This window comes from Heloderma suspectum, chromosome 1, assembly GCF_057233095.1.
Source record: "Heloderma suspectum isolate Gila_16-S chromosome 1, 16-S_ref, whole genome shotgun sequence".
Lineage (NCBI taxonomy): Eukaryota > Metazoa > Chordata > Lepidosauria > Squamata > Helodermatidae > Heloderma > Heloderma suspectum.
Window position 1 is genome coordinate 141,070,706 of NC_139458.1, and position 26,342 is coordinate 141,097,047.

Below are 26,342 nucleotides of genomic sequence, written 5' to 3' on the forward strand. Positions count from 1 at the left end.
GCTTCTTCTGTCTTTTTCCTTTACACAGAAAATCTGTTAAGGAGAAAAAGACAGAACAATTGCACAGTGCTTTCTGATTGCTAGCTCTAGGAGCCCTCTGTCTGGAAGCACCCAAATATAGGTTAAAACTTAACTCTGGGGATATCTGGTTTGGCTGGTTATCCCCAATCTCATTTAAGCCTGGTAGTCAGAATTAGATGGAACTAACCAACAAGAACTGCCCAAGGCCTGGAAGGTTTTGCTAGAATTAATAAACCACAGAGAGAGCAATCCTGTGGCCACTAGACACTGCCTAGAGGGCCATAGGATATGCTCATTTCTGGGAACCAACCTTGGAGGCCACACTCTGAGGTCAGTTCCCAGAAAACTGACTGCCCCCCATGTCTGCGCTGCCTCGGAGGCAGTGCGGAGAAGCCCCATCCTCTGCGCTCGCAAGAGGAGCATAGAGCGACTGAAAAGGGGTGGGGCTGGGGGACGTTCCAGGGCTGGGAGAGCGGAGCTGCACGTACAACACATCCAATATGTCGTACAGCAGCTTCCTCTCCCGGTCGCCCCCCCTGCTAGACAGCTGAAAATAGCTGTTTAGTGAAAAATAGCAAGGCAGGAGAGGCGTGGAGGGAACGATCCCCCCATGCCTCTCCTGCCTTGCTTGGATAAGCGGTCACCTCCGAGGTTGGAGGTGGCTGCCTATCTAGTTAGGATTGCGGCCTAAATATATTCTGCATCACACCAGTGGTTTCTCTCTTTTCCCTTAATTAGCACAAGTGGCTCCGACAGCTCCCAATCAGATGGCCCCCCTGCACATTTGCTCAACATGATAGAGAAGGTGAGAGCCATGCATTTTTTGGTGAACAATGCACCCTGGAAGAATGGGAAAGCATATAGTGCAATATCCTGGCCCCTTGAAAAGGATATTGGCACAGAATGGCTGCTGTTTAGTGGCATAAAAAGAGACAGTTACAGGACAATGTGTGCTCCATTACTGGAAGGGGAAAATGCACATCCTTCGAAGGAGAAAAAAAATGGATTGGTGAAGATAAATAGTTGTGTTTCCATTGCTGTTTCTAGTTTCTTTTCGTTTTATGCTTTTGTATTAATTGTCAGCAAGAGACATGCTGTTGATGTTATAAGCTATACGAGCATGGGTTTGCAATGCAACGTTTGTTTTGAGACAAGTATTGAAGTTCATGCACCGTATATTCATACCTGCTGTCTTTGGAAAAAATATTTCAGTAAAACTTTGTTTTTAAAAAAGGATTCTTAAAATGACTGTGCATTGCTGCTATGGGAGGAGATTTTTTTTGCCATTTTTAACATTCCTATGCTCTAGTGATATAGCAAGGAGTGCTCAGCTTGTTAACAAAAATAATTTTTAAAAAAATGGCATAGTGGAGTTTTTACTATTAATATCACTATGTGCTCCCATTAATGATACCTAGTAGGTGCTTCTAACGTACATGCAAGCTATTTCCATATGCACTGTGGGAGTAATGGAGGCATTAACTGGGGGAAGACTTGTATTTTCCTGCCATTAACATATAATAGTGGTTTCAGTGCTAAGGAAATGCAGCAGCAGAATTGCTATTTTGGATTAAAATCTCTGGATTGTCAGCAACAAATAAGTGAAATAGATATGTTTCTGTGGTTCAAAAGATGACAATTGGTACAAGGGCCAGGATACCAAACCCTACTGATTGGGATAGTATGAGGCAAAAAGCTAAGAATTCTATCACTGGATTTAGGGACTGAGCTGGAAAAATATAATAAATACTAGAATATTAACTGTATAGTCATGCATGCTGACAATATATCCCACTGTGTTTAGTAGAGCTTACTCCAAGGTAAATAGTACACAGGATTACAGCCTAAGTGCCACATATTAATTTCAATAGTACCTAAATCAGTTTTCCCCAACCTGGTGCCCTCCAGATGTTTTGGACCTCAACTCCCATCAGCCCCAGCCAGCATGGCCAGTGGTTAGGAACCTTGTAGTTGTAGTAAAAAACATCTGGAGGGCACCAGATTGGGGAAGGCTATCTTAAATTATTACATCTACATGGAATCTAGGAACACTTTGGATGCTGAAGGAAATAGAAATGGACTCTATGTGTGGCTGTTTGGGGAGTGATAACTGGGAACACTCAAAATTACAATTTTTTAATTCTCTGGAGGATTATGGTGAGAAGAAGAAAAAGAAGAAGAAAAAACAGTTGCGAACGAGGAAAGAAAGGAATGATTTGCATCAGAAATATGCTCTGAACCATGAACTGAAGCACAAGGAAGATATTCTGGTAAGAGAAAATCAAATCAGGCTATATAAGTGTCTTTACTGGAGGGAAACCGCCAGCTAGAAATGTTTCCCAATGTAATACAAAACACCAGTTGGGATATTTGTTAGTTTTCTGTCTAGTGAGTGTTGCTAAATTATGGCTGTGTTGAACTGATGTTTTAGATATTCTGTAGCAACAATTCTTGGTTGTTGTTTTTTATAGTTCGTCCATGTCATGGTACATATGCACTCTCTCCTCTTGGTCTTATGATTTTTCAAAAATAACATAAAATTTGCAAATTAAATTTGCACCAATAACCCGGTGGTATGCAAAAAGGCAGTACGAGAAGAACCGTGTACATGTCTGTGGGATTGTGAGGTATCCAGGAGTGTGCAAGGTCAGAAATAACTTCTGTCTGCTCCCCAATTGTGCACCGGAAAAAAAAGGAAATTAGCACCTGTCCATGGTGAATGGTTTTATTTGTAAAAGAATAAAGTTTTAAGCAGGTGATTTTTAAAAACATCTGTGTTAATTAAGGAGGGGTGAGGCAGTGGCTGGGATAAAGGCTATTATGTCAATTACCAAGTAAATTAGTATTAAAGAAGTTCATACTTCTTAAAAAGGCTAGTAAGAAAGTTAATAAGTTAACATTATTTAAAGTTAGTATCTCATTAACTTTCACACAAAACAAAGCACAAACTAGTGACAGGGATGAGATCAGACTGTATCAGCTGCCTGTGCTATATTCAGTTCCATATTGCATGAAAATGAGCTGATGCAGACATTCCCTTAGCCCAGGGGTGGGGAACCTATGGCCTGCATGGCCTCAGGTGAAGCTGCCCCAAAGCCCCTCCCACTCCCAAAGTCCGACCACTTGAAGGTTAACAGGGATGGGAATCCACGCTGTTATCTCTGATCAATAATCGGTAATAACTACAGGGATTCCCTTCCCTCTTGTTTAGCTTGCCCCACATCCTCCCCAATGAAAGCAGCCCGGCCAAGTCACCAGCTGGAGGAGAGCTCCTCCAACCAGCGCCTCAGCCAGGGAAACCCCAGCACAGCAAAGCCAGCTTCCTGGCTGAAGCTCTGGTTGGAGAAGCTCCAGCTGGCATTTCTCCTGGGAAATGAATGGTGTCAGGGGTAACAGCCCTACCCTCTGGTGTCAGGGATGTTGCTCTGCCCTCTGGCATTCAGCCTGTGGAGGGCTAGGTAGGGTGGTTCATCTGACCACCCACCCACCCCCAAATCTGTTCCCCACCACTGCCTTAACCTCATGAGAAAAGGGAGGTAATTAAATTCAGGACTAAAGTTAACAGAATTGTACATTGGAAAGAAAACATTGTTCTCAAGGAGTCATTTTAGGTCATGAGGGAGAGTACACATCCTTCAAGGAAAGTGATGGAAAAAAGGTTAGTGAATTGGTAGGGCAGGGCTGTGGGGTAGCAGGAAGCCTTGCTAGTCTTTACCACCTTTACTTTTTCTTTTTAAAGGGTTATAGGAATGAGCCTGTGCTTATGTAGTACAGCAATGGACCTTCAGCCTCAAACAAGACTAAGAAAAGGTGGCATTTTTAAAAGTCCACAAAATAAAGTAGGGATGGAGGAAGTTTTTTCTCTGAAGTCTTTTGTCATCAGTGATGTAATGGGCACTATCCAGTAGTTCCTTGCACCAGTCTTTTAGAATCCATCTGTCCAGCATCTATCTCATAGCTGATCCACTACAGTTATTGTGGTTCCTGGTATCATGAAAGCTAATTAAGTAGATTGTGTTTCTTTCAGAGGATGTATCCCACCATCTGCTGGTTCTGGAGATAGTGGGTAGTTGTGTTGGATTTCTTCAACTGTCAAGGAGTGTGCACCTACTGTTTTCCTAGGCAAGGAAACAGTTATATATGTGGCAGCAATATAATAGACACCATCCAGTTCATGTCTAAGACGGTATCATGATCTCTGCTTCCCACAGAAAAGCATGGGGGATAGTTGCACTTGCTAGACTGAGAGTCACTACAACTCAACAGCTTCAGTTAGTGATTGGAGTGCTAGGAAACTACCATCAACAACGTTTTAAAGGAATAGATTTCCTGGGTAGAAGAATGAGGAGATTAATGATGGTTGTAAACTCCTATTGGGAAGCCCAATGCCTGGAGAAATTCTAAGGCACGCTCACTTAGGAGTAGACCATATTAAGCACTTGCTTCTTAGTAAACATAGTTATGATAGAACTACAAGTGTTAATTGGTTCCGGCTTTCTGTTAATTTAGGATTTGTTTAAGTAAGTGGTTGAAATGTTTCTTAGAAAACTATTGAGAAACACCAAATTTGATCAACAACCTGAATGTTTATGTTTGGGACACTATTTGAAGAATTTGCTTTACATGTGAAATTATTTTAGAATATTTGACTTCACAGTTATGATTTGCATGGGATTTCTTTTAGAAATGTGGGTTGCCTTTAGCCGCAATACCACGTTTACAAGTTTTTCTCAGCAACCATGAAAGGAAGACACAATTGTAACAATTTCAATTTTATTTTTTTTATGTATCTTGAGTCTTACAGTGTTAGAGCTTAGCAGACAATAACTGAGAGGTGTCTGTCTCTAAAACAAATCAGGCTTGCAAGCTAGGTCTCTTATTTTGCTGGTTTTTGTCTCATTGTGTCCTTTTGTTGCCTTGTTCTGCATTCTTTCTGTATTGCCTGTTGTGTTATGTGCTTATAAAATATAAATGTACAACATAATGTGTCATGACAGGGACATCTTTATAGTGTATTTGTTTTAATTTTAAAATGGCAATGGTCATATGAGTGGACTTCTGCTCGTGCAACGAACCATTCCCATCCTGTCCTCCCCCCCACCCCTGCAGCCCCTACATGTCTCCAAAATCTGCTCTGAATGTTCTCCCAACCTCCACAGCAGATTTGGGGGAACATAGGAGGCTGCTCCACTGGCAGATGCCATTCTGCCAGCGGCCAGACACATTTGGATTTCACTCTGTGAATTTTAATTGCACACTTTGTGGAAGAAATATTCTTGTTTGTGTTTTACTTGTGCCTTACTTTTATTTGGTGCATCTAGTTGAACATATGAACATTCCCTAAACTGAGTCAGACCATTTCTCCATTTAGCCTAGTATGATGTACTCTGACTGGCAGCAGCGTTTCCATTGGAGCTTTTACAGCAGGCATTTAAGTGTGCAACTGCCATACTTCACTCATTCACTTTTTAAGGTGCATTCATATGATGTCATCATCCAATCATTGTCGTTCTATATTTTCCCTGTAACTTTTCAGTCTTTTCTCAGTCTGACTTTTTTCAGAATAAAGGAAGATGGGCGCAATTTCCACAGGTGTAAATCCTCTATAGGAATGAGGAACATTTGGCCGCTCCAGATGTTGGACTGCAACTCCCATCATCCCTCACCACTGGCTTACTGGCTGGTGCTGATGGGAGTTGTAGTCCAGCAACATCTGGAGGGCCACACGTTCCTCACCTTTGCTTTACTGCTACTCTTCCATCTTTTTAAAAAGTGGGGTTTTGACATCAGCAATGACATATTAATAAATTAAGAAAGTGAGTCTATCTCAGCTCAGCACATTCATTATAATCTTTGTAGTGGGTTCCATTTTATGACCCTGTTAATTTTTTTAATTGATGTTTTGATTGGCCCTAAAAGATTTTGGTTATTTTTTAATGAAAGAGAGGGATAGCCCTATAACAGCATAATGCTATGTTAATTTTTTATGATTTTTTTAAAAAACCCTTTCTGATCAAACTTGACCATGTTGCTAAAGTACCAGTGACCTGAAAGTTATTTAAAAAATAGCATTATTATATTACATTGTTATAGCAGTATAACACTGGAATACAAAAATTAACATTATAGTATGATGTGTTATAGCACTATACCTGTTTCATTTTTTAAAGCTGGAAAGGTGTTTTAGTGCTAATTAAATGAATAATTTAAAAATGGGGTCATAACACAGCACCCACCACAAGAGTTATAGCGAATGTCCCCATTCACAGTGAGCACCTGGACAGCAGACTAAATAGGTACCTGGTCACAGTGTTTTCTGTACTGCTTAAAGTATAGTCATTATTTCATTTTATTGTTTGCATGCATACATATAAATTAGAATATGAAACCTGTATGTATGCAGGTGTATGTGTGGATGTGTGTGTGCTTGTCTGTGGGTCTGTTTATATGTACTTGCATGACTTTTGGACTGTGTTCATGAGACCCCTGGCCCACCACCTGACACTGCATGTGGTCCTCAGAGCCAAAAAAGGTTCCCTACCCCTGAAGATACCAGGAATTGAACCTGGGACCTTTCACACGCAAGGCATGTGTTCCAGTGCTGAGCTATATTACAATACAATACATGCCATTACATGCTAGTCACTTTTTCCAAATGATTCATTATTTGATTATTTCTCTAGTTGAAAGAGAAAGCCAAGATACTTTCATCTTTGTGTCATCTTTGTCTGTATTCCAAGCCTGACAGCATCAGTAGCAGGTTGTGAGGCCTAGACAAAACCATGCTGTGCTCAGATGCTATTCAGACTACTGGCTGGCCATCCTGATCTAATTGATGAATGACCAACCCACAAAAAGACATTCCCATTACTATTTTGCATTTTAAGACCAATTAGCAGGGATCTTGTTTGCAGCATTCTAATAATCCAGGTATATTACATCAACAGGACCACCCTTATTCAACTGTCAAATATTTCAGTTGATTTGTGATGCATTTTTCTCAGAGCCTCTGGTTATTATTCTAATGAGATGGTAGTTATAGATATTTGCCTATAGTTATGTATTATATAGAATTATCAGCATGCAGTCTTATAGCGTGCTCAGACTTATCCAGAATTCTACTGTGTGCTAGTTACCTTGTATTGAACTGTGATTATCTCTGTTTGGCTGTCTCCTCTGATGGATTTCTGGACTCTCCTCTGCTTTTGCTGTTCTGAGCAGAACGGGGATGCTCTGTTAAAAGATCTTGCTCAGCTTCCTATTCATCCTTTTTCTCTCACTATGATCTAAGAGTGAGCCAAGATACACTGTCTTTATTAAATTTCTCTAGGCAAGCACAAATTCTCCAAGCCCTGGAAAGCGTCATAGTCTTTCCAAGAGATCACGGAGAGACAGCAGTTCAGAACTGAAGAACAAGCAGGTGAATCACCAAATCTGTGTATGTCAGGTTGGTTTGTGGAACGTAATCTTCTGTTAACTGTTCACCATGGGAACTTCCAGATGAGGCTTTTATTGTGTACTCGCCTGGGGGTCTATATAACATCATCTTCCACTTGTAACTCACCTGTGTTTTTCCCACCGCTGCTTCTTTTTTCTTTCCACAAAAAATCTGTTAAGGAGGAAAAGATGGAATAGGTCCACAATGTCTTTTGATTGGTAGTGTGAGGAACTGTCCATCTGGAAGCACCCCAAATGTTCAGTGCCTTTCATACAAAAATCTAAAAGAGTCTAGTATACTAGGTATAGTCCGACTCAATTAATTTGGGACACTGATAGTCCCTGAGTAAACAAAGAGGCTTAATTAGAAGGCTCTTGAAATATAGGCATATGCTTGAAATATGCCTTTGAAAAATACTTTAGGAAATGTTAAAATGGACATAGTGTTGAATTATGAACTCAATATCTTTTGACTGTGTCAGTTGTAGAGGGACTGAATAATGTTCTGACACTGGGAAGGGAGTGTGCCTGTGAGTGTGAATGAATGGGCTGAGTGCGTGCGTGCGTGAGAGAGAGAGAGAGTGCGCACGCAAGTAATGTGTGTGAGAGGGTACATGCCAGCAGTAACTCTGCCCACCTTATGCAGTGGCTGCACCCATTGCAGCAATGCCTCCCCCAATGTCCCAACCCAGGGCCAGTTTGAAAGTGTCCATCAACTCAAAGCTGTTACTGTCTTTGTAATTCCAACAATTCTACCACCTCTCTTTCCAGTTCCATTAAGGCATTCTTGGGCCTGATCTGGATCAACCTGATTGAAGCTCTTGTCTGAACAACGAAGTGTCCTACTTGGAACTGATTAAGGATTTCAACTTACGGGCTTTTAATTTCATAAATTTATAAAATAGTAATAATTGTGCCATTGGAAAAGACCATAATTTTTTTTATATGAACTAAATTTTAAAATGTAAAGTTCACAGTAATCCTTTCAGAGATACCAAAAAATATTTGTATGAAAAACTTGATAGGTTTGCTATATTGTACACAATAACCAAAAATGTGAAAATTGGTGGCCGTTTTCAAAGATGGTGGCCAAACTACTAAGCAAAAAATTTGGCAACTTTTGAATTCAGCATACTTTTTAAATACAGAAACACACCCAGTTGCATCTAATTCCCCCGAAATGCCATCACCTTCCTCAATTTCAGAAAAATGGTCTAGTCTGTAATAAAGTTAGGTGGGATTTACTAGGGACCTACCTTCATGAGGAATTTAATGCGAAGTTAGAGCAATCTGAATTCCTTCGTGAGCGATGATGTCATCACCGATCGGCTGCCAACCAGCTGCTTCCGTGTTGAAAAGCTGCATTTTCTGAAACTCCTTTTACTCTGACTTTTTTACTGAAAGCAGTTTTACCACTGTGTGCCATGTCCCCAGCCCTGCCGCATTAAATCCTAGGTGTGCCTCTGTGACCTGGCAGTGATGCGGTCAAGGGGGTGGGACACCCCATTCCATTTTCCCCCCAATGGAAGTAGTTTTTCCCATTGAGAAAATCCTCAGGAGCTCAGCAGTGACCCTTCATGTTACTGCAATAGTGGGAACACTCATTCACCTTAGGTAGCCTGCTTTTAATCTTTACTATATCCCCTTTCTTTGCATGTTTACTCAGAAGTAAGAAATCTCGCTTTCCTGTAGAGAAAGGGTTAAAGGCCAACTTTAGTAAAGTGCTCTTTCCTTTCCAGGTGCTTCTTTGATGTTCTGTAGTCCCTTCGCTTTATCTGTTTAAGGGAGCTTCTCATTGCCAGCAGGGAGAAGGAGGGGTGGGGGAGTGGTAGAGTGCTGGAATGGGGCAAAATTGGGGTGGGGGGAAGCTTTTAGGGGGAGCCCTCAGATGCTTCACTAAAGAACCGGGGATTTTGGCTACTTCAGGGAAATCTGCACACATGGGGAAAATTAGTTGCTTTCCATCCATAATAACGTAGTAGCAGGGGGGAGCCTGGACAGGGGTGAAAAACAAGCCTCTCTCATTGGTTGAGCAGCCCCTGCCAGGTTGATGACATTCAATTCTACTCCCCCACACCCAGAAGTATGTTCCTTTCAAGTGCTGTGTGACCACTGAAAACCAGATTTTAAAGTACACTACACTCAGCTTAACTTGCTTCATATGTCCCTGACAGACCAAAGCCGATTCCATGAAAATCCGCGTAATACTCCCAACGCGCTTCTCATTCTGTTGTCGTGAAGATCCCCCCTAGAAAACAAGTCTGGAGAGAGCCACTGGGGTAGGAACCCTTACAATGAAGGCGCGAGGAACTGACTGCATACTTAAATATGAAAATGCTGATAAAAGGATAAAAAAATCCATAATCCGTATTAGTGTAATACTTTTAATAAGGCAACTCAAAGAAGTAGTTCACAGTTTCCTAATGTGTACATACAGAAAAATAGATGCATGTATGATATTTATATTATGGGGTTACATGGGTATATTACACTCTTCCCCTTATACTCGTGTACATCCATGTAAGAAAAACATATATGAGGTACACCTTACCTAGGCTGTTGAGGAGAGCATTAAGGCAAGTGTCAAAATCCATATTGAACAATAAGTAGTCTTTTCAAGGACATTAAGCTTACTTTTTTGATTGCATAGTATAAATAAATTATCAGAAGTAATAAAATGAAACCAACACAAAACCTTGTAAAAAGACAAAGGCAGATATATTAGTTGCCTGAGATGGAAGGCACAGATCTTGTTAATTAACAAGAAAAGTGAGATATAGTGTTGAAGTGTTTTGGTGAGCAACACGTGGACAAGATGCTGCTTCTCATATAACCAAATATATTTCACAAATAACCCCCCAATCTATAACACCATTTCATACCTTTTTTTTTCTTTAAGTGCCTCAAAATTCTTAATTTCTTTTAGCTAGGCTATGTAACATAAAAATAACCATAAGTTGTGTTACAGCAAGGTTATACCAGGGGTCCCCAACCTTTTGGGACCGGTGGGCACATTTGGGAATTTGAGAAACTGCTGTGGGCACTACCACAAAATGGCTCCCATGAAGGATACATAATGGCTGCTGTGGGGGGCCTGCCTAGTGAAAAGAGGTGGTGGGGGGGAGAAATAGCAAGGTTAGAGACTGGGAGGGAGGGGGAAATAACAAGGCTAAGGGGTAGAGTAAAAGAGCAAGGCTAGAGGCTAGGAGAGGGGAAAAACGGGATAAAGAGCTGTGCGGAGAGAAATAGTGAGGATAGAGGTTGATAGTGATGGGAAACAGCAAGATAAAGGGTGAGAGGGAGAGAAACAGCAAGGCTAGGGCCTAGGAAGGGAGAGAAAGAAGAAAGCTAGGGACAGGGAAGAGAGAAATAGCAAGGCTAGGAGTGGAGAGAGAGCGCGTGTGCAAAGCGGAAAGGTCTATGCAGACAGAAGAAGATTGGGTGTATCCAGAAAGCAACTCTTCTCTTCCTCCCCTGATCAGTGACAGGTTCAGGAATAGGAAGGAGAACCTGGTGCCCTAATGTTTTTCAATTTTTAAATTAAAAATACATTTTTGAAGGGAGCAGGGAGGGGAGACCTTCGTGGTCGTCATTGGAGGTCCCTGCAGGCGCTGCGTTGGGGACCCCTGGGTTATGCTACCTAATGTGTATCTAAAAGAGACCTCATATTTGATAGCCGGTATAGCTAGATATGTTTCTGGAAACCAAGGATGCTTCCAATCAGTGCAATCACCCTGCCTCATTCACAGAGTTTTACAGGTGATCCAGACGTCATTGTCTTCTACTTGTAATCCGTCTATGTTTTCCCATCACTTCTCCCATCTTTTCTCTTAATGCAGAAAATCTGTTAAGGAGAAAAAGATAGAATAGTTGCGCAATGCTTTCTAATTAGTAGCACTAGGAGCCATCTGTCTGGAAGCACCCAAAATCTGTGTCAGAAGGGATTGTCAGTTTCTAAAAGTCCAGGAGACTTGCTTCTTGGCTTTGAAGTGGTCTCTTGCTATGTGGGGACCTTTAAAATGTAGGGACCTTTAAAACCCTATATGGTTCTGGCCCAGCCTATCTTAAGGAGTGCCTCCAGCAACACCAGGCAGGCTGCTTAACAAGATCAGCCTCAGATGGCCTTCTCTCTGTCCCATCAGCCAGGACAGCTAGACTGGTGGGGACGAGGGAGAGGGCCTTTTCTGTGGTGGCCCCCACTCTGTGGAACTCCCTCCCTAGGGAACTCCGCCATGCCCCCTCTTTAATGAGCTTCAGCCATGCAGTAAAAACGTGGTTGTTGAGGCAGCCATTTGGGGTAGGTTAGGGTATTTTAGAAAATGTTTTTACTGTAGAATGTTATTGTTTTAAACTGTGTTATTATATACTTTGTACATCGCCCAGAGTGGCTGGGTGACCAGCCAGATGAGCGATTAATAAATTTGATAAATAAACAAACGTGCCCCATGCAAGTAACTCCACCCATTCTTTTTGAAGTACAGTTCTTTTTATATAAGGGAAATGTAGTATCTTTATAGCACAATCCTCTACATGTTTACTCAGAAATAAGTCTATAACCTTAATTATAGTTCCTTTTTTATTTATTAATCACTGAATACCATCTTCCACAGTATAGACTCTATTTTTATAATTTTCACTCATTTGCATTTTAAAATATATATTTAAACAATAAGGAAATGGAGCTTGATGCTAGTAGAGCTTCATGTTTAATTACTTTCTCTGTAGGAAATGAGATTTGGTATCTCAAACAAAATTATCTAAAAGTTACCTGTCCGTGAGGTAATAATTCCATTCCTCATTGCATTTGTTTCTTTTTAAAAAAAAGATGTTAAGTGTCTTTTCCCTGAGTTGATAACTGATCCCTCATTGTGTAATTCTACATAGTTTGACTGGCTTTACTTGTCAGTAGGAGACTGAAAGAACTGCTGTGTCAGTCTGATTCCAATTTGCTCAAGAATTCTGTAACTTGCTCTTTCAGCTTTTCATTCATAGTCAGATGTAGTAAGTAACTACCTTTTCGATATATTCTCTGTCTGCTTGTTTGTGTGTCTGTGGTCTGTTTTCTAGCTTTTGAGAAATATTATCTACTTGTGCTGGGAAATGTAAGGGGTTGGGCCCCATTCATTGAAGTCTTGCCTAACCACTGGTTTACAATATTATGGTGACCCAGGGTACTTCCAGATAAGCTTTCCAGCTTTTAATATACAATCATCCTGCCTCATTCACAGAATGTTATGGGGGGTCTAGATGACAACTTCTTCCACTTCTAATCCTTCCATGTTTTCCTGCTGGCTCTTCCATCTTTTTTCTTACCATGGAAAATCTGTTAAGAAAGAAAAGGCAAAATAGCTGTACTATGCCTTCTGATAGTTAGCACTAGGCCCCCGGTGTCTGGAAGCCCCCCACCCCAGAGTAAAGAGTGGCGGATGGTAGAAGTAAAATAACTCTGCTGTAACTCAGAATGGGGTATGGTGTTTCCTAGGTTTCTCAAACCAGATCTCAGCATACCTGCTATATAGATAGCTGTGCCTACTTATATAGAATTTCCTTAAACAGTAGGTGGGCTGGGGGCAAAAATTTGCTAGTTTAAAATTAACTCATTTGAAAGCAGGAGTTCCCAGAACTTGCCATAATGACCATGTATATGTGATCAAAAAAGAAGGTCTGGCTATGACAAGTTATGGAGTGCACCTGAAGTACAAGTGGTATGCATATCAGCAACTATATAAACACCGTAATAAAGGCATAGACCAAGTTATCATCTACATTTTTTTTATACAGGGCCACGATCGAGATGATTCCCTTGGTTCATTTTTACAAAGAGAAAACCTAAATAAGTATCAAGGTGAGAAATTTATCCCAGCACACGTTGTAGGAAATTGTACTTTCTGTCTTTCTCTGTGTTGTACGGGTGGGTGCGCGCATGCACACATGTATATGTGCGTGGCGCCCTCATCCAGCTTCTGTTGATTGATAACTCTATAAATATGAGGAGAGCAGAAGGGGGTTTGTGTCTTTTTCCTAAATTCCAATATGTACCTGCACCCCCAATACAGTTCAAGTGATGAACCTAGCTAGATCACATTGCAATGTACTTCTAGTCTAGTCAGTTTAATTTCTAAGGGGAACTGTGTATGTCTCCCCGCCCCCCTCCTTTTAAGGGCTACATGAGCACATACATGCATATGGACTCATTATTTCACATACTATAAAGTTTAAAACAGTTTCCACATACTCCAAGTATTTGGAGGGGAATGGAGTGTGTTACTAATTATGGTCCCTTTTCAGCAGGTGCCTACAACAGCCACACCAAAATATAACATACCTGATATAGTAGTACTGGTTATGCTTTAGGGGGTTGTTTCAGCTTTTCCAAGATATAGTTTGAAGTTCTATGAAAACATGTGAAACTGGTATGACCACAAGCCATGCTAGGACACAAACAGTGAATGTACCATGGACATGGTACATGGCCCAATTTCTATTATAAAGTGGAGAGAAGATAGCTTTATGCCCTAGAAAGATTTTGCAGAACTGAAATCCTCATTATAATCTTTTGGTATGAGATCTAGTTTTCTATTTACTCTGAAAAGTTGGGTGTGGTATTGAATATCTGCTTAATTAAATGTCACTCTTCATATCTGACAAATGAAAGAAAGGAAATCATGGAATCTCCTTCCATGAAGATTGATAATACTGGATAATACTGTCCAGGATCTTTCAAAGAACCTTGTTGCATTGGCTTGAACCAGTGACCATTTATGAAACCTATTTTGCTTGCAATATATTCAAATAGCAAGATAGAGACATTTTAGATTCCTCCATCTTACCTGTGTCTTCCACAAAATGTTTTTTGTAGAGGTTCCCTTGGGTAAGCAGAGCATCCCCATAACTGAATGTGAGATCAAGATCAAGGATCCCCAACCTATCCTCATAACTACAATTCCACCATCATCAGCACAGCGACAGAGCCTCATAACATCGCCCATCAAACAGCATCCACCTCCCTTTCATGCACACCCCAATGGAGAACTTCATGGGAAACAGAATGCAGGTTTGAGAGAGCTGAGTGTGCTAAGAGACTGGCAAATTTAGCTGTGAGATTAAGGGATGGGATGAGTACTAGGAATGGGTGATCCCAATAAGAGAATTGTGCCAGATAAAGAAGATAAATTGAAGTATGAAGCAGGATAGAATTCCTGGGGTATTTCCAGATGAGGCTTTTATTGTACAATCTCCTTGCTCCATTCACAGAATTTCACAGCAGGGTGGTGTGGAGGACCTGGACAATGTTGTCGTCCTTTAGTAACCCTCCTATGTTTTCCCACTGCTTCTTCCATCTTTTTTTCTTACTGAAAAAATCCGTTACGGAAGAAAAAAACAAAATAGCTGCACAATGTCTTTTGACTGGTAGCACTTGAAACCATCTGGCTGGAAGAAGCACCTTTGTTCTCTATAACTGGAGTGTTCCAATATAATTGGAATGTTCACCCATTATCTTTTCATCATTCTTGTTCTTAACAAAAGATGTAAAAAAAATCTCTTTTGAGTTGGTGACATTAAGAGGGAGAACCAGGCAAAAATGCATTACTGCTATTTATTTATGGTTTGGTATTTATGGCTTGCATGTATTGTTGTTTTTGCTTTTCTGCAGGTGCCTCTATTCCATCATCCTCTCCTGGAGTCAAACGGTACAGGTATTACTGTTTCCGAACTCCTCCTGGGCACCATGACAGCTTATTGAAATGGCACAGTTTTAAACCATAGATTTATGGCCCTTTCAGTTATCATAGTTTACTTACATGGAGGTAATATCCATGCAAGAAAACATTACTGATATGTGTGAAATGTGATGTGAATCCTCTTTGCATGCTGTGGCTGTGGATAGGACATTTTCTGTACACATTGGCTGATGTCTGATATGTATATGCTTGAAAAACACTTCACATATTATGGTAAACTAATTTTCCTTAATTTAAAATATTTCAGAATAGGAAATTGTATTGTGCAAAGCAGCCCTTGCTCTGGATGAGTTAATGACATTTGACAGAAACCCATCATCATTCCTGTAATTTGTTCATGGGGAGAGCAATCCTATGGCTCCTAGACAGCATCTGGGGGGCATAAGCTTTTTCGAATTCCTGGACCCAAGGCTGGAGACCGTGTTCTGCAGGCTTGGAGAGGAGGGGCAGTTCTGTGGCTGGGGAGGGAAGGAGCCTGGGCCAGCAAGCTTATGAAGAATCCTCCAGCTACCCCAGCCTCCTTCCCTCCCCCTCTGCAGAGCCCCAGCTAGATGGGCAAAATTGGCAGTCTAGGGAAAATGCAGGGCGAGAGGAGCACGGAGGCAAAGATCTCCATGTTCCTCCCACTAGGGATGTACGGACTGTGTAAAATCCATTCTGTCTGTGTTTCGCGGATTGTCAGGCACCTTACATTCCATCATCTGCCCATAGATGGATGCGAATTTTTTTTTTCGTCATGCAGAAAAATACAGAAATAATTATGTAAATATTTACTTAAGTAACAGTTAGTGTATTGTCCCCTATTCCATTCAACATTTCCTCAGCAGAAACTTGTGTATTTTTCTACGGATTTATATGCGTAAATTTCGGGAGAGTAAAAAAATCATCCTAAAGTCCACAGACTCCGCATGGCCTGAGGGGGGCGCTCTGCAGTAGATTCCGCAGGTCAGATTCTTAGGAATCCGAGCTCATTTTAATCTGTCTCAAATTTCTCCAGCATCCCTACCTCCCGCCCTGCATAGGATGCCTCTCAGCCTCTGAGTTTGGAGGCTGGTGGGCATTTGGATAGGTTTGCGCCCTAGGTTTCTGAAAGACATGTTGTTACCAACTTGGCTTCTATTTGTGCTACATTTAAACAGATAACTCAGGATACATTAATTTGATCTTCCCATTTGGCACTAAAGGAACTCTATAAAGTGTGTTTGGGGGCCAAATGAGATTTAGGAGACTCGTAGTTGAGTGTGCTACCAGATGTGGCTTTTATTGTGCTTTTGCCCTGCCTCATTCATGGAATTTTATGGGGTGTGGGAATGGTCCAGATGTCATCTTCCATTTGTAACCCTCCCATGTTTTCCCATCACTTCTTCTGACCTTTTCTTACCACAGAAAATTTGCTAAAGAGGGAAAGATGGAATAGCTGCACGTTGTCATTTGATTGGTAGCATTAAGAGTTGTCTGTCTGAAAATATCCCAATCTCCTTAAAAAAAAAAGAAATGCAGCCATTGTGAGTGTGTGGGGAGAGCGCTGCTGCCCACAGTAGTGGTCCTGGAAGAGGTGTTTAACCCTACACACACACACACACACACACACACACCATTTCCCTGATCAAAATCTCCCACTCTCCAGCTATGGATGTCAAAGAAATCCACAAAGGATTCAAATGAGTTTGGGTTTCTACAAATCTGACCTGCAAATTCCTCAGTGGACTGGCATTTTCCAAATAGACTTATAGACTTTTTTTTTTAGTTTGTGGGAGGATTTGCACAAATGCACATTAGCACAAATGCACATTTGCAGACAGGAATAAAATTCTTGTACATCCCTAAAAAAAAAATGAAAAGATTTCATCACTGAGTGGATGACAGAACAAAAGACACCTGACAACCTGTGAAATACAGAAGGAATGTATTTAAGGAAATCTGTGCATCCCTACCTCCAACTGCTGATTGCCCCACAAGCAGCTGCAAACAGCAGCTGCAGGGGGAATTTAGACCAGTAAAATGGTGTGAGAGGAAATAGTTAAACACTCCCTCCCCCAACATTGCTGCTGTAAGCAAATTGTCATTCTCCTGAGGCTACCTTTCAATAATTAAAAAAAAGGCGAGCAGATCCAAAGTTTTATTTGCTGTATTCAGTATGGGCTGGTCATGATGGCCAGTCTTATATAGACTTATACAGCCTGATAAGTCACCTCAACATTTTGATAATCTAAAATAGAAAGAATACTACAAGCTCCTCACAGTAATGTTTGTCTTGCAGCTCTCAAATCACTGGGCAACGCATCACTTCCATATTAGCCGTATCTCCAGTTCTCATCTTAGTCTGCCACAAGACTCCTGGCAAACTTGAAATAATGATCTCTACTTCTAGCATATTATAATCAGGTTGAGCTGGATGAAGTGTGGGTGTGGCTAATATGTGTTGTAATTTAGTTTCTGTTTAACGCAAGGAGAATCCTGGACAGGAGGTTAGGCTAGTTGATCTTCAGATAACTTCAAGCTCTATAATTCTATGACATATAAAAAGCTACTGAGATAAGCGAGAGACACACTGAAACAGATTCTCTCTCAACATTCCAGGGACTGCTAATCTATGGGCTTGGCAAAGCAACCTCCTCTGCATCATATCCTCATCTCTTGTATGAGAGAGCACTGTGAAATTGAGGAGGCAATTCACTAATCACACTCAGGGCCAAACTATACATTATATTAAATGCTTGATCATATTTAATGTGTCCTATGGTTTTTTTGTTAAATAGCAGTCACTGGAAGCCCCAATCAGGATTGAGGCCATAGTACGTGGAGGTGGAGGACTGTTTCTGCTGCAGTGTGGTCCTAATGAAAATTGTCATCAAAGCTGCTGTTGGAGGGAAGCTAACACACACACACACACCCCTGCACGGGCGTCTCAGTTTTGTTCAGGGGAGCTTGCAACTGCTATTTAATGAAACCAGACACATTAAATGAATTCAGTCATGTTAAATATGTGTCTGGCCCTCACTTAGCTGATATTTTCCTGCTGGAGATGACATGAAACGCTAATATCATCTTGGTGTCTGTGAGCCATCTCCTGTTATGGGAATAGTAAGGGATTTTAATCTTATCCCTTCTTGTCTTATCACACATTGGTCTCTACTACCTTTGCAAAATGAGTTTGTTTCCCCCACACACACACACAAATTTAGGTCCCTGTGGTGGAATCCAGAACTGCCTTCTGTGACTTTAATGCTACGTCGAAGTCTTTCATTGAAATCTCAGAGTATTCTTGACAAGAAACAACTGTGGCACTTGGGCCAAAGCAGGTCACAGGTTCTTCCCCACCGAGAATTCAAGTGGAGACCCCTCAGAATTGACCACATGCTTTTGAAGACAGATAGTGAACATCGTGCCAAAGCCAAGGAAGCACCAAACAAGAATGGACAGAAGCATTTATCACCAGGGAGCAGAGAGGCCATCACAAAGACAGCGTTCGTGTACAAGGAACATTTGGTCCCCACCCATGAAACCATGGACTTTGAATAAACCCATACTACGTTAACAACTGGTCGGGAGGAAAGCTGGCACTCTGCTGTTGCACACTTATTATAAGAGTTTGGCACAAAGTCTACTGCATTTCTTTGGTGAAAGAGAATTTGGACTCTTGGCAAGGAGGAGGATAGATTTCAATTCTCTTATTTCTAGAGATGTATAGTTGAGTAACTGATATGAAAAAGCCAGGTGTTGGTTTGTTGGTTTGTTTCTGTTAGTATCGTAGGGTTTAAGTACACATTCCAGGAAGAAACCAGGATTCCCAGCCCTGCATTTTCCTCATAAAGAAATTATGGAGGTTGTGGGAGCGCTAGCAAGGGGGAATTGGCAGGTGGGAGGGGTGCTTAATCTGCCTGCCTGCAGGTTATGCCCTGCTAATGCCCCCTGGCTATTTTAATCATTTCCACCCACCCCAGCTCGGCTCCGAAACCAGTTTAGGCATAGGATTTTCAGGGGAGATTTGGTGAGCACAGGTGGGGTTAAGCACCATTCCTTCTCTCTTGCTGATTCTCCCCTACAAATGCCCCCTACACCATTGAACTCACATTACCTCAGCAAGTGTGGGTTTGGGAAACTTACATCTGCTGAGCTAAGATGTACTTCTAAACTTATTTATTCCTTTAAAAAAATTATTCCCATTGAATGTGCACATGGGATTATTTTCCCCATGATGAAGGGTGAAGACCTGATAACTGTATATTGAATGTTATTGTTCATAGGTGGCAGTGAGTACAGTCAGAACAGAGCACAAGTCTGCTAGTGCAATGCTGGAACCACAAAGGGTAGAAATGTAACACTCAGGTAAAGTTATGTTGCATTTTACCCCTTTAGTGGTGCCATTATCTTTCGAGTTCTTGCAGTTACTCAAAGTCTGTATCCACCTCTATATTAATGACTTTTTGTACCTTGTCCCAGAATGAAAAGTATGTATTGTGTTTACATTAAAGAGCATAATAAAATACATTGAGGGTGCAGTTTTATAGTTTTATAGTCATTAAATAAGTATTTAAAAGGCAGCCAAAACCAAACAGAGCATATTTATGTAGCCATCTGTTAAATATTTCATTAGGCATACAATAGTTGTACAAACTAGCTAATTAATTATTTCAGTGGAGAATTCACTAGTCATGTATTCAGCTCAGAAACTATTGTAACTCCTTGTGACCTGTTATAAAAATTATGTTGGTATAAAACTAAGCAAGTTTCTGTATAATTTATTCTGGCTATCAAGTTTTGGGCCCTGTCCAAATTATTCTTTTTCTGGTTCTGTAATGTCTTTCTTTCAAGTCGCATGATGCAATTGCCAATATGCAGTGCTCCTGCAATTTCTGCCTCTGATTTGCAGATGGCACCAAATAATTTAGAACAGTTAAAACAAAAAGGGATTGCAAAGAGCTCCAAAAGGATCTCTCCAAACTGGGACAATGGGCATTAAAACAGCAAATGTAGTTCAATGTAAGCAGGTGTAAGGTGATGCCCATTGGAGCAAAAAATCCCAGCTTCATGTATATGCTGATTGGGTCTGAGCTGGCAGTGACTGCTGAAGAAAGGTATTGTGGTGCATAGCTCAATGAAAATGTCAAGCCACTGTGTAGCTGCTAAGAAAAAGAAAAAATTCATGTTTAGGGATCATAAGGAAAGGAATAAAAAATAAAACTGCCAATATTATAATGGCCTTTACAAATCTATGGTGTGACCACACTTGGAATACTATCTTTGGTTTGGGTCTACTAGTCATGTTGGCTAGCTATTATCTTCAGTATCGGAGATGGTATGCCACTCAGTACCAATTGCTGGGGAACACTAGCATCTGGTTGGCCACTGTGTGAACAGAATGCTGGACTAGATAGTCCTGTGGTCTAGTCCAGCATGGCTCTACTTACATACAACCCAGGAACTGAGAAATCCCATATTAAATATTGTACCTGAACTGCAAACAAGAGTCAGACTAGCTGCCGATTATATGCATCATTGAAAATATTATCTGTAATAACAATGTGATGGGCATGGAAGATTTGTGGGCCACATCCAGCCAGATTCTCAGAAGTGGCCTAAACAAATGTTTAAAAACTAGATAAACTTTCCCTAGATAACACATTTTTCAGCTGGCAAAACAACCATTCTGGGAAAGCTTTTATGTTTGATCTGATTTTCTCAAAAATGAACTTAACCCTAAGTCTAAATACTAGTTTTAAAATAACTGATTTCCATCAGTCTTATAATAATTAAAGAAGATGTCTGTATGTCTGTCAGCACCATAGTACTAAGACCATGAAACCTAGACTCCTGAAACTTGGTATGCATACTAAGGGGACCTGTCCCCTAGGCAGCATCTAGGGGACATAGGATTTTTGGGTTTCCTGGCTCTGAACTTGAAGACAGGACTCCAAGCTCAGAGCCAGGAAACCCCCTCATAGCCAGCGCAGAAAGAACCACATCGGCTACCTCTCTGCGCTCGCAAAACGGAGCACAGAGAAGGGGGTATTCCCGGGGGTAGGAGGGGAGGAGACTGGGCTGGCTGGCTTATGCCTTTTCCTATCACTGCCTGTGATATTGTGTATTGTTGTAGGTGAACTGCATGTTGGAAGTTGTAGAGGCATGGGAGGAAGTGAAAGGGATGAGTCAGGAGGCTTGTAGAGGGAGACTGTTTGCTTGAGTTTCAGTTTTAGAAAAAGGCCTAGTGAAGGCCTAGAATGATGAAGCATTTAAGTAGCTGTCTCTGTCTTGGGATTCTTGCAATACAACTTGGCGACAAAGGTGGGATGGCTCTTCTACCTTTGACTCCACCACCACCTTTCCTCCAAACCCCAGGTGAGCCAGTGATTCCATTTACTTCTTGGACTAGAATGTTTGAGACCTCTGTGCTGGCTATTCAGGATAAGGAACTTCCAGGTGCAAGGAAGCATGCGTTACTCATTCATTGCTTGGGAGCAGAAGCTCAGAGAATCTTCTGTAATTTACCTGTTGTGGATCATAAAATAGTAGGGTTGGAAGGGGCCTGTAAGTCCAACCCCCCTTGATAAATAGGATGATAATTATGAGACAGCTTTGGCTGCGTTAAGAAACCTTTTTGTGCCTGAGTTAATATGTCGGAACGCTATAAATTTCACTAGCGGAGACAAAAACAAGGAGAAACTACTGATCAATATATTGCTGATTTGAGGGAAATGGTTGTTACTTGTAATTTTGGAGATATGGCAGAGGAAATGATTTAGGATCACTTGGTAGAGAAGACAGTGATGCCCCACATCAGGGAACACCTCTTGCTAGAAACTGATCTTACTTTGCAGAAAGCCATGACAATTGCTAGCCAGATAGAAACTGCAGTGGTAGAGGCAAAGCTAATGGATCAAGGCAAGACAGAACTAGTACAGGTTGTGCAGCCTTTCAAAAAAAATCCTGAGGTCTATCAAAATGCACAGACAGTATGCTATCATTTTGGATCAATACAACATACAGCAAATTATGCTAACTGCCCTGCAAGGGAGGATCAGCGCAGATAGTGCAAAAGGAAAGGGCATTTTGATAGGGCATGCCGGGGTGCCCAGCCTCAACAATCTATAAGTGAAGTTGCTGTACCAGAAGTTACAGTTTTAAGTTTGGAAGACCTTGCTGAAGCCACTACGGTGGGCAGAATGACTTGCGTTGTTACAGTGTGTGTCCCTGCGGTAAGGAGGTCCCCAGACATTGAGTTGATGTTAGATACCAGCTCTGCAGTCTCCATATTGCCCAAGTCTATTTATATACAATACTTCAGTAGCTCACCACTTACAGCACCTAAATTGCATCTCATAAGTTACTCAAGGAATCCAATTTCAGTTCGTGGTTGTCTATCAGCAAAGGTAGCATTTGAGACAAATTGTGTGGCAGCAGAGTTCTACAGAGAGAACTCCCATCCTGGGCAGAGATATTTTTGTTGCACTGCACATGCAAGTACATCATCATCATATATCCCGCCTTTTCCCCAATACTGGGACATAAGGTGGCTTTACAACATTAAAACTTGTACAATTAAAACCTATAAATAGAGGTATAAATAGAAGTATACAAAAGCTAAAAATATAATTAAATCATCAATCATATTAAAATTGTATAAAATATCAAAACGTTAAAAGACAACAAGAAATATAGTATCCATCCGTCCTGTTCTCCCAGGTCCAGATTAGCTATCCCCAAAGGCCTGCCGGAACAAGAATGTTTTTACGTGCCTGTGAAAACAAATCAAGGAGGGTGCCACTCTCGCCTCCCTGGGAAGGGAGTTCCAGAGCCTTGGGGTAGCCACCAAGAAGGCCCTCTCCCGTGTTCCCACCAGACGTGCCTGTGATGGTGGCAGGACAGCAAGAAGGGCCTCCCCTGAAGATCTCGGGGCACGAGTAGGCTCATAGGGGGGAATACGGTCTTTCAGACAGATAACCTGGACCTCAGCCGTATAGGGCTTTAACGGGACTATCACATCAATAGCACCCAACGATACTACAGTTTATACTTGCTTGCGACTATAAATTAGGCTGTACAAAGGGCTTCATTGACAAAGTTAAAATTAGACACAATGTGAGGCCAGTACAACAGAAATTACTCTGGTTACCATTTGCTGTGAGAGATGCTGTATCACAGGAACTTAAAAAATTAGCGCAGAATGACATCATTGAGGCTATTGATTCTTCCGAGTGGATTTCCCCAACTGTCGTGATTACAAAGAAGACAGGAAATATCCGTCTTTGTGTGGCCTTGAGGGAGCCGAACAAGGCAGTGGTAGCTGATAGCCACCCACTCCCTCACATAGAAGAAATCTTTACTGACCTGCGGGGAGCCACATTACTTTCCATCCTTGACCTGCAAAGTGCATATCATCAAGTCTTGTTACATGAGGACAGTAGAGACCTCACTGCATTCATCACCGATGATGGCTTGTTTCGTTTTAAATGTGTCCCATATGGTTTAGCATCAGCCCCCAGTGCCTTTCAAAATATTATGTCTCTGATTCTTAAGAATCAGCCAGGAGTTCAGTGCTATCTGGATGACATCATTGTATTTGGACAGACCCCAGCACAACATGAAAAACGTCTGCAAACTTTCTTGTAATGCATAACAGATACAGGACTAAAGTTGAACCTTTCCAAATGTGTGTTCAGACAGAGGGAGTTACCTTTCCTCGGGCATATTATATCACAAAATGGATTGAAACCTGATCCCGACGATGTCAAGACAGTTACAGAAGCCCCACCACCTAAAGATGTCCAAACGCTGCACTCCTTCTCAGGCCTTATGTCTTGGTATGCAAAATTTGTGCCAGATTATGCATCTGTAGTAGAACCCCTATGTCTGTTGCTTCGTGGATCTACACCCTGAATGTGGACATCAGCTGCACAAACCAGCTTTGAGACAATGAAATCATTGATTGTACATAGCCTAGCATTGTCCTTATTTGGCCCAGCACTACCTACCGTTGTGACTACAGATGCCTGTGACTATGGTTTTGAGGCTGTACTTACCCAGGTTCATGGAGACAAGAGTGAAAGGACAGCTGCTTTCGCATCCAGAACATTACACGGTCAGACCAATCATACTCTACAGTTGAAAAGGAGGCACTGGCATGTGTACGGGCTACGGAGAAATGGCGGACCTACTTGTGGGGTTGTGCATTCACCTTGCATACTGATCACAATCCATTGACAACCTTGTTTACAACTAAAGGTTTGGGGAGGGCAGGAATGAGGATTACCAGATGGTCTGCTAAACTGTTGGCATTTACATACAAGATGGAGTACAGGCCTGGCACTGAGAATGTTACTGCAGACTGTTTATCCCAGCTACTTTTGCCATCCTCAGATACTGAACAAAACGAGGACACGGAGGTGATTGCTTCCATCACATCTGCTCTGACAGCTATTTCCAAGGAGCAATTTAAAGCTGCTTGCTTGTCATGTCTAGTACAACGCAAACTACGGCATTACCTCATGGTGAAATGGCCACACAATGTGCATAATGTGGATCAGACCTTGTTACCCTTCTTTAAGATTCATGAGGAATTGTCCTTATATGATGGTTTAGTGATCCAGGGTACTCAACGTCTCATTGTGCCACCAGAATTATAAGCAAAACTGATACAATTGGCCCATGATACGTATCAAGGGATTGTACAAACCAAACAACGATTTATACTGATGGCCTGGAATGGATATGCAAGTTGAGACTGCTATCAAATCTTGTGTGACTTGCCAGCTTCATGACAAGACAACAACCACATGTGCCTCCACTACAGCCTGTCCTACTGCCTGATTCAGCCTGGGAGAAGCTGGCCATTGACATTGTGGGGCCATTTGATAAGGGGCCTTCTGATTGTCATTATGCCATTACCCTTATAGACTATTTTAGTAAATGGCCCAAAGAGGCTTTTACTCCAAATGCTACTTCTGCTACTGGTCCTCACTTCAGTTTTCAGTACAAAAGGAGTTCCTAAAGATTTGATCTCAGATAATGACACCCAGTTTACTTCGGTAGCGTTTGAAACTTTCCTGTCAGAAAGGAATATCAAACACAGATGCTCATCAGTTTATTATCCACAGGTGAATGGAGAGAGAGAGCATTGTAACAGAAGTTTGAAGGAAAGTCTACAAACAGCTGACTTGAAAGGTAAGGCATGGAAACCTTTCATTACAGAGTTTTTACAAGTTTATAGAGCCATGAGACATGCCACAACACAGAAGTCACCATCTGAATTATTACATGGGAAGGAGATGCACACAGAGCTTAGTGTTGCTGGACTACAAATGCACGTTTGGTGGGAACCCAGGAGAGGGCCTTCTTAGTGGCTGCCCCACAGCTGCGGAACACCCTTTCCAGGGAAGCTAGGATGGCTCCCTTCTTGATGTGTTTCCAGAGGCAGGCTAAAACATTCTTGTTCCAGCAGGCCTTTGGGACATAGTTGGAACTTGGCGGTAAGCTGCTAAAATGCTGTTTTAAAATGCTGTTTTAATGTTTTAATATTATTTTAATTGTATTGTTTAATTATATTTAAACTTGTGTATATTTTTGTATGTTTTAATAGTGTATGTTTTAATTTTTGTAAGCCGCCTTGTGTCCCAGTACTGGGAAAAAGGTGGGGTTTAAATATGATGATGATGATTATGATAAATTAAGTCAGAAACTTCTCTATCAGTCAGATGTGAGGAAAACAGTCCAAAAGAAACAACAAAAGTATAAGAGGTATACAGATCACCATTACGGAGCCAAGGAACCAGGAATACAACATGGTTCATTTGTATGGGTGAAGAAACTAGGAATCATTCGGAAAGGAGGACCAAGGTTCACCTTACCCCTCAAATATTGACAGGGTAGGACAATGCACCTATAAACTGTCCGATGGCTGGATATGGAATGTCTGGTACCTGGCTCCTGCTCATTCTGACTCTACTACAAATGGCCAGATATGGAATACCAGCCACCTGGCTCCTACTCAGTATGATCCCGTTACCAGCATTACCAGTCACTTAGTTGGTACTGATGACTCCAATGTATTACCCCTTGCACAGAATAGCCAACTAGGACCCTTGCCTGATCAACGTTCTCAATGCACCAGACGACAACCTGCATGGGCTGATGACTATGTTCTGT

The 26,342-nt window shown here is 41.5% G+C and overlaps 1 protein-coding gene across 4 annotated transcripts in view; it reads left to right on the plus strand.

Moving 5' to 3' along the window:
* AGBL2 (AGBL carboxypeptidase 2) overlaps positions 1–19,917 on the plus strand; it is a 38,852-nt gene extending 18,935 nt beyond the window's left edge. The window contains exons 13-19 of one of the 4 annotated variants that reach the window (XM_084804483.1): positions 760–826; positions 2,172–2,291; positions 7,352–7,459; positions 13,240–13,303; positions 14,318–14,512; positions 15,113–15,155; positions 17,960–19,917. In XM_084804483.1, coding sequence (XP_084660609.1) covers positions 760–826; positions 2,172–2,291; positions 7,352–7,459; positions 13,240–13,303; positions 14,318–14,512; positions 15,113–15,155; positions 17,960–17,996 — 634 coding nt within the window. In that variant the 3' untranslated portion in view covers positions 17,997–19,917. Of the gene's footprint in view, positions 1–759; positions 827–2,171; positions 2,292–7,351; positions 7,460–13,239; positions 13,304–14,317; positions 14,513–15,112; positions 15,156–17,460; positions 17,668–17,959 lie in introns of those variants that run through there. The other 3 variants (XM_084804465.1, XM_084804492.1, XM_084804474.1) reach the window with 3 other exon arrangements.
* The last annotated feature ends 6,425 nt before the right edge of the window (positions 19,918–26,342 follow it).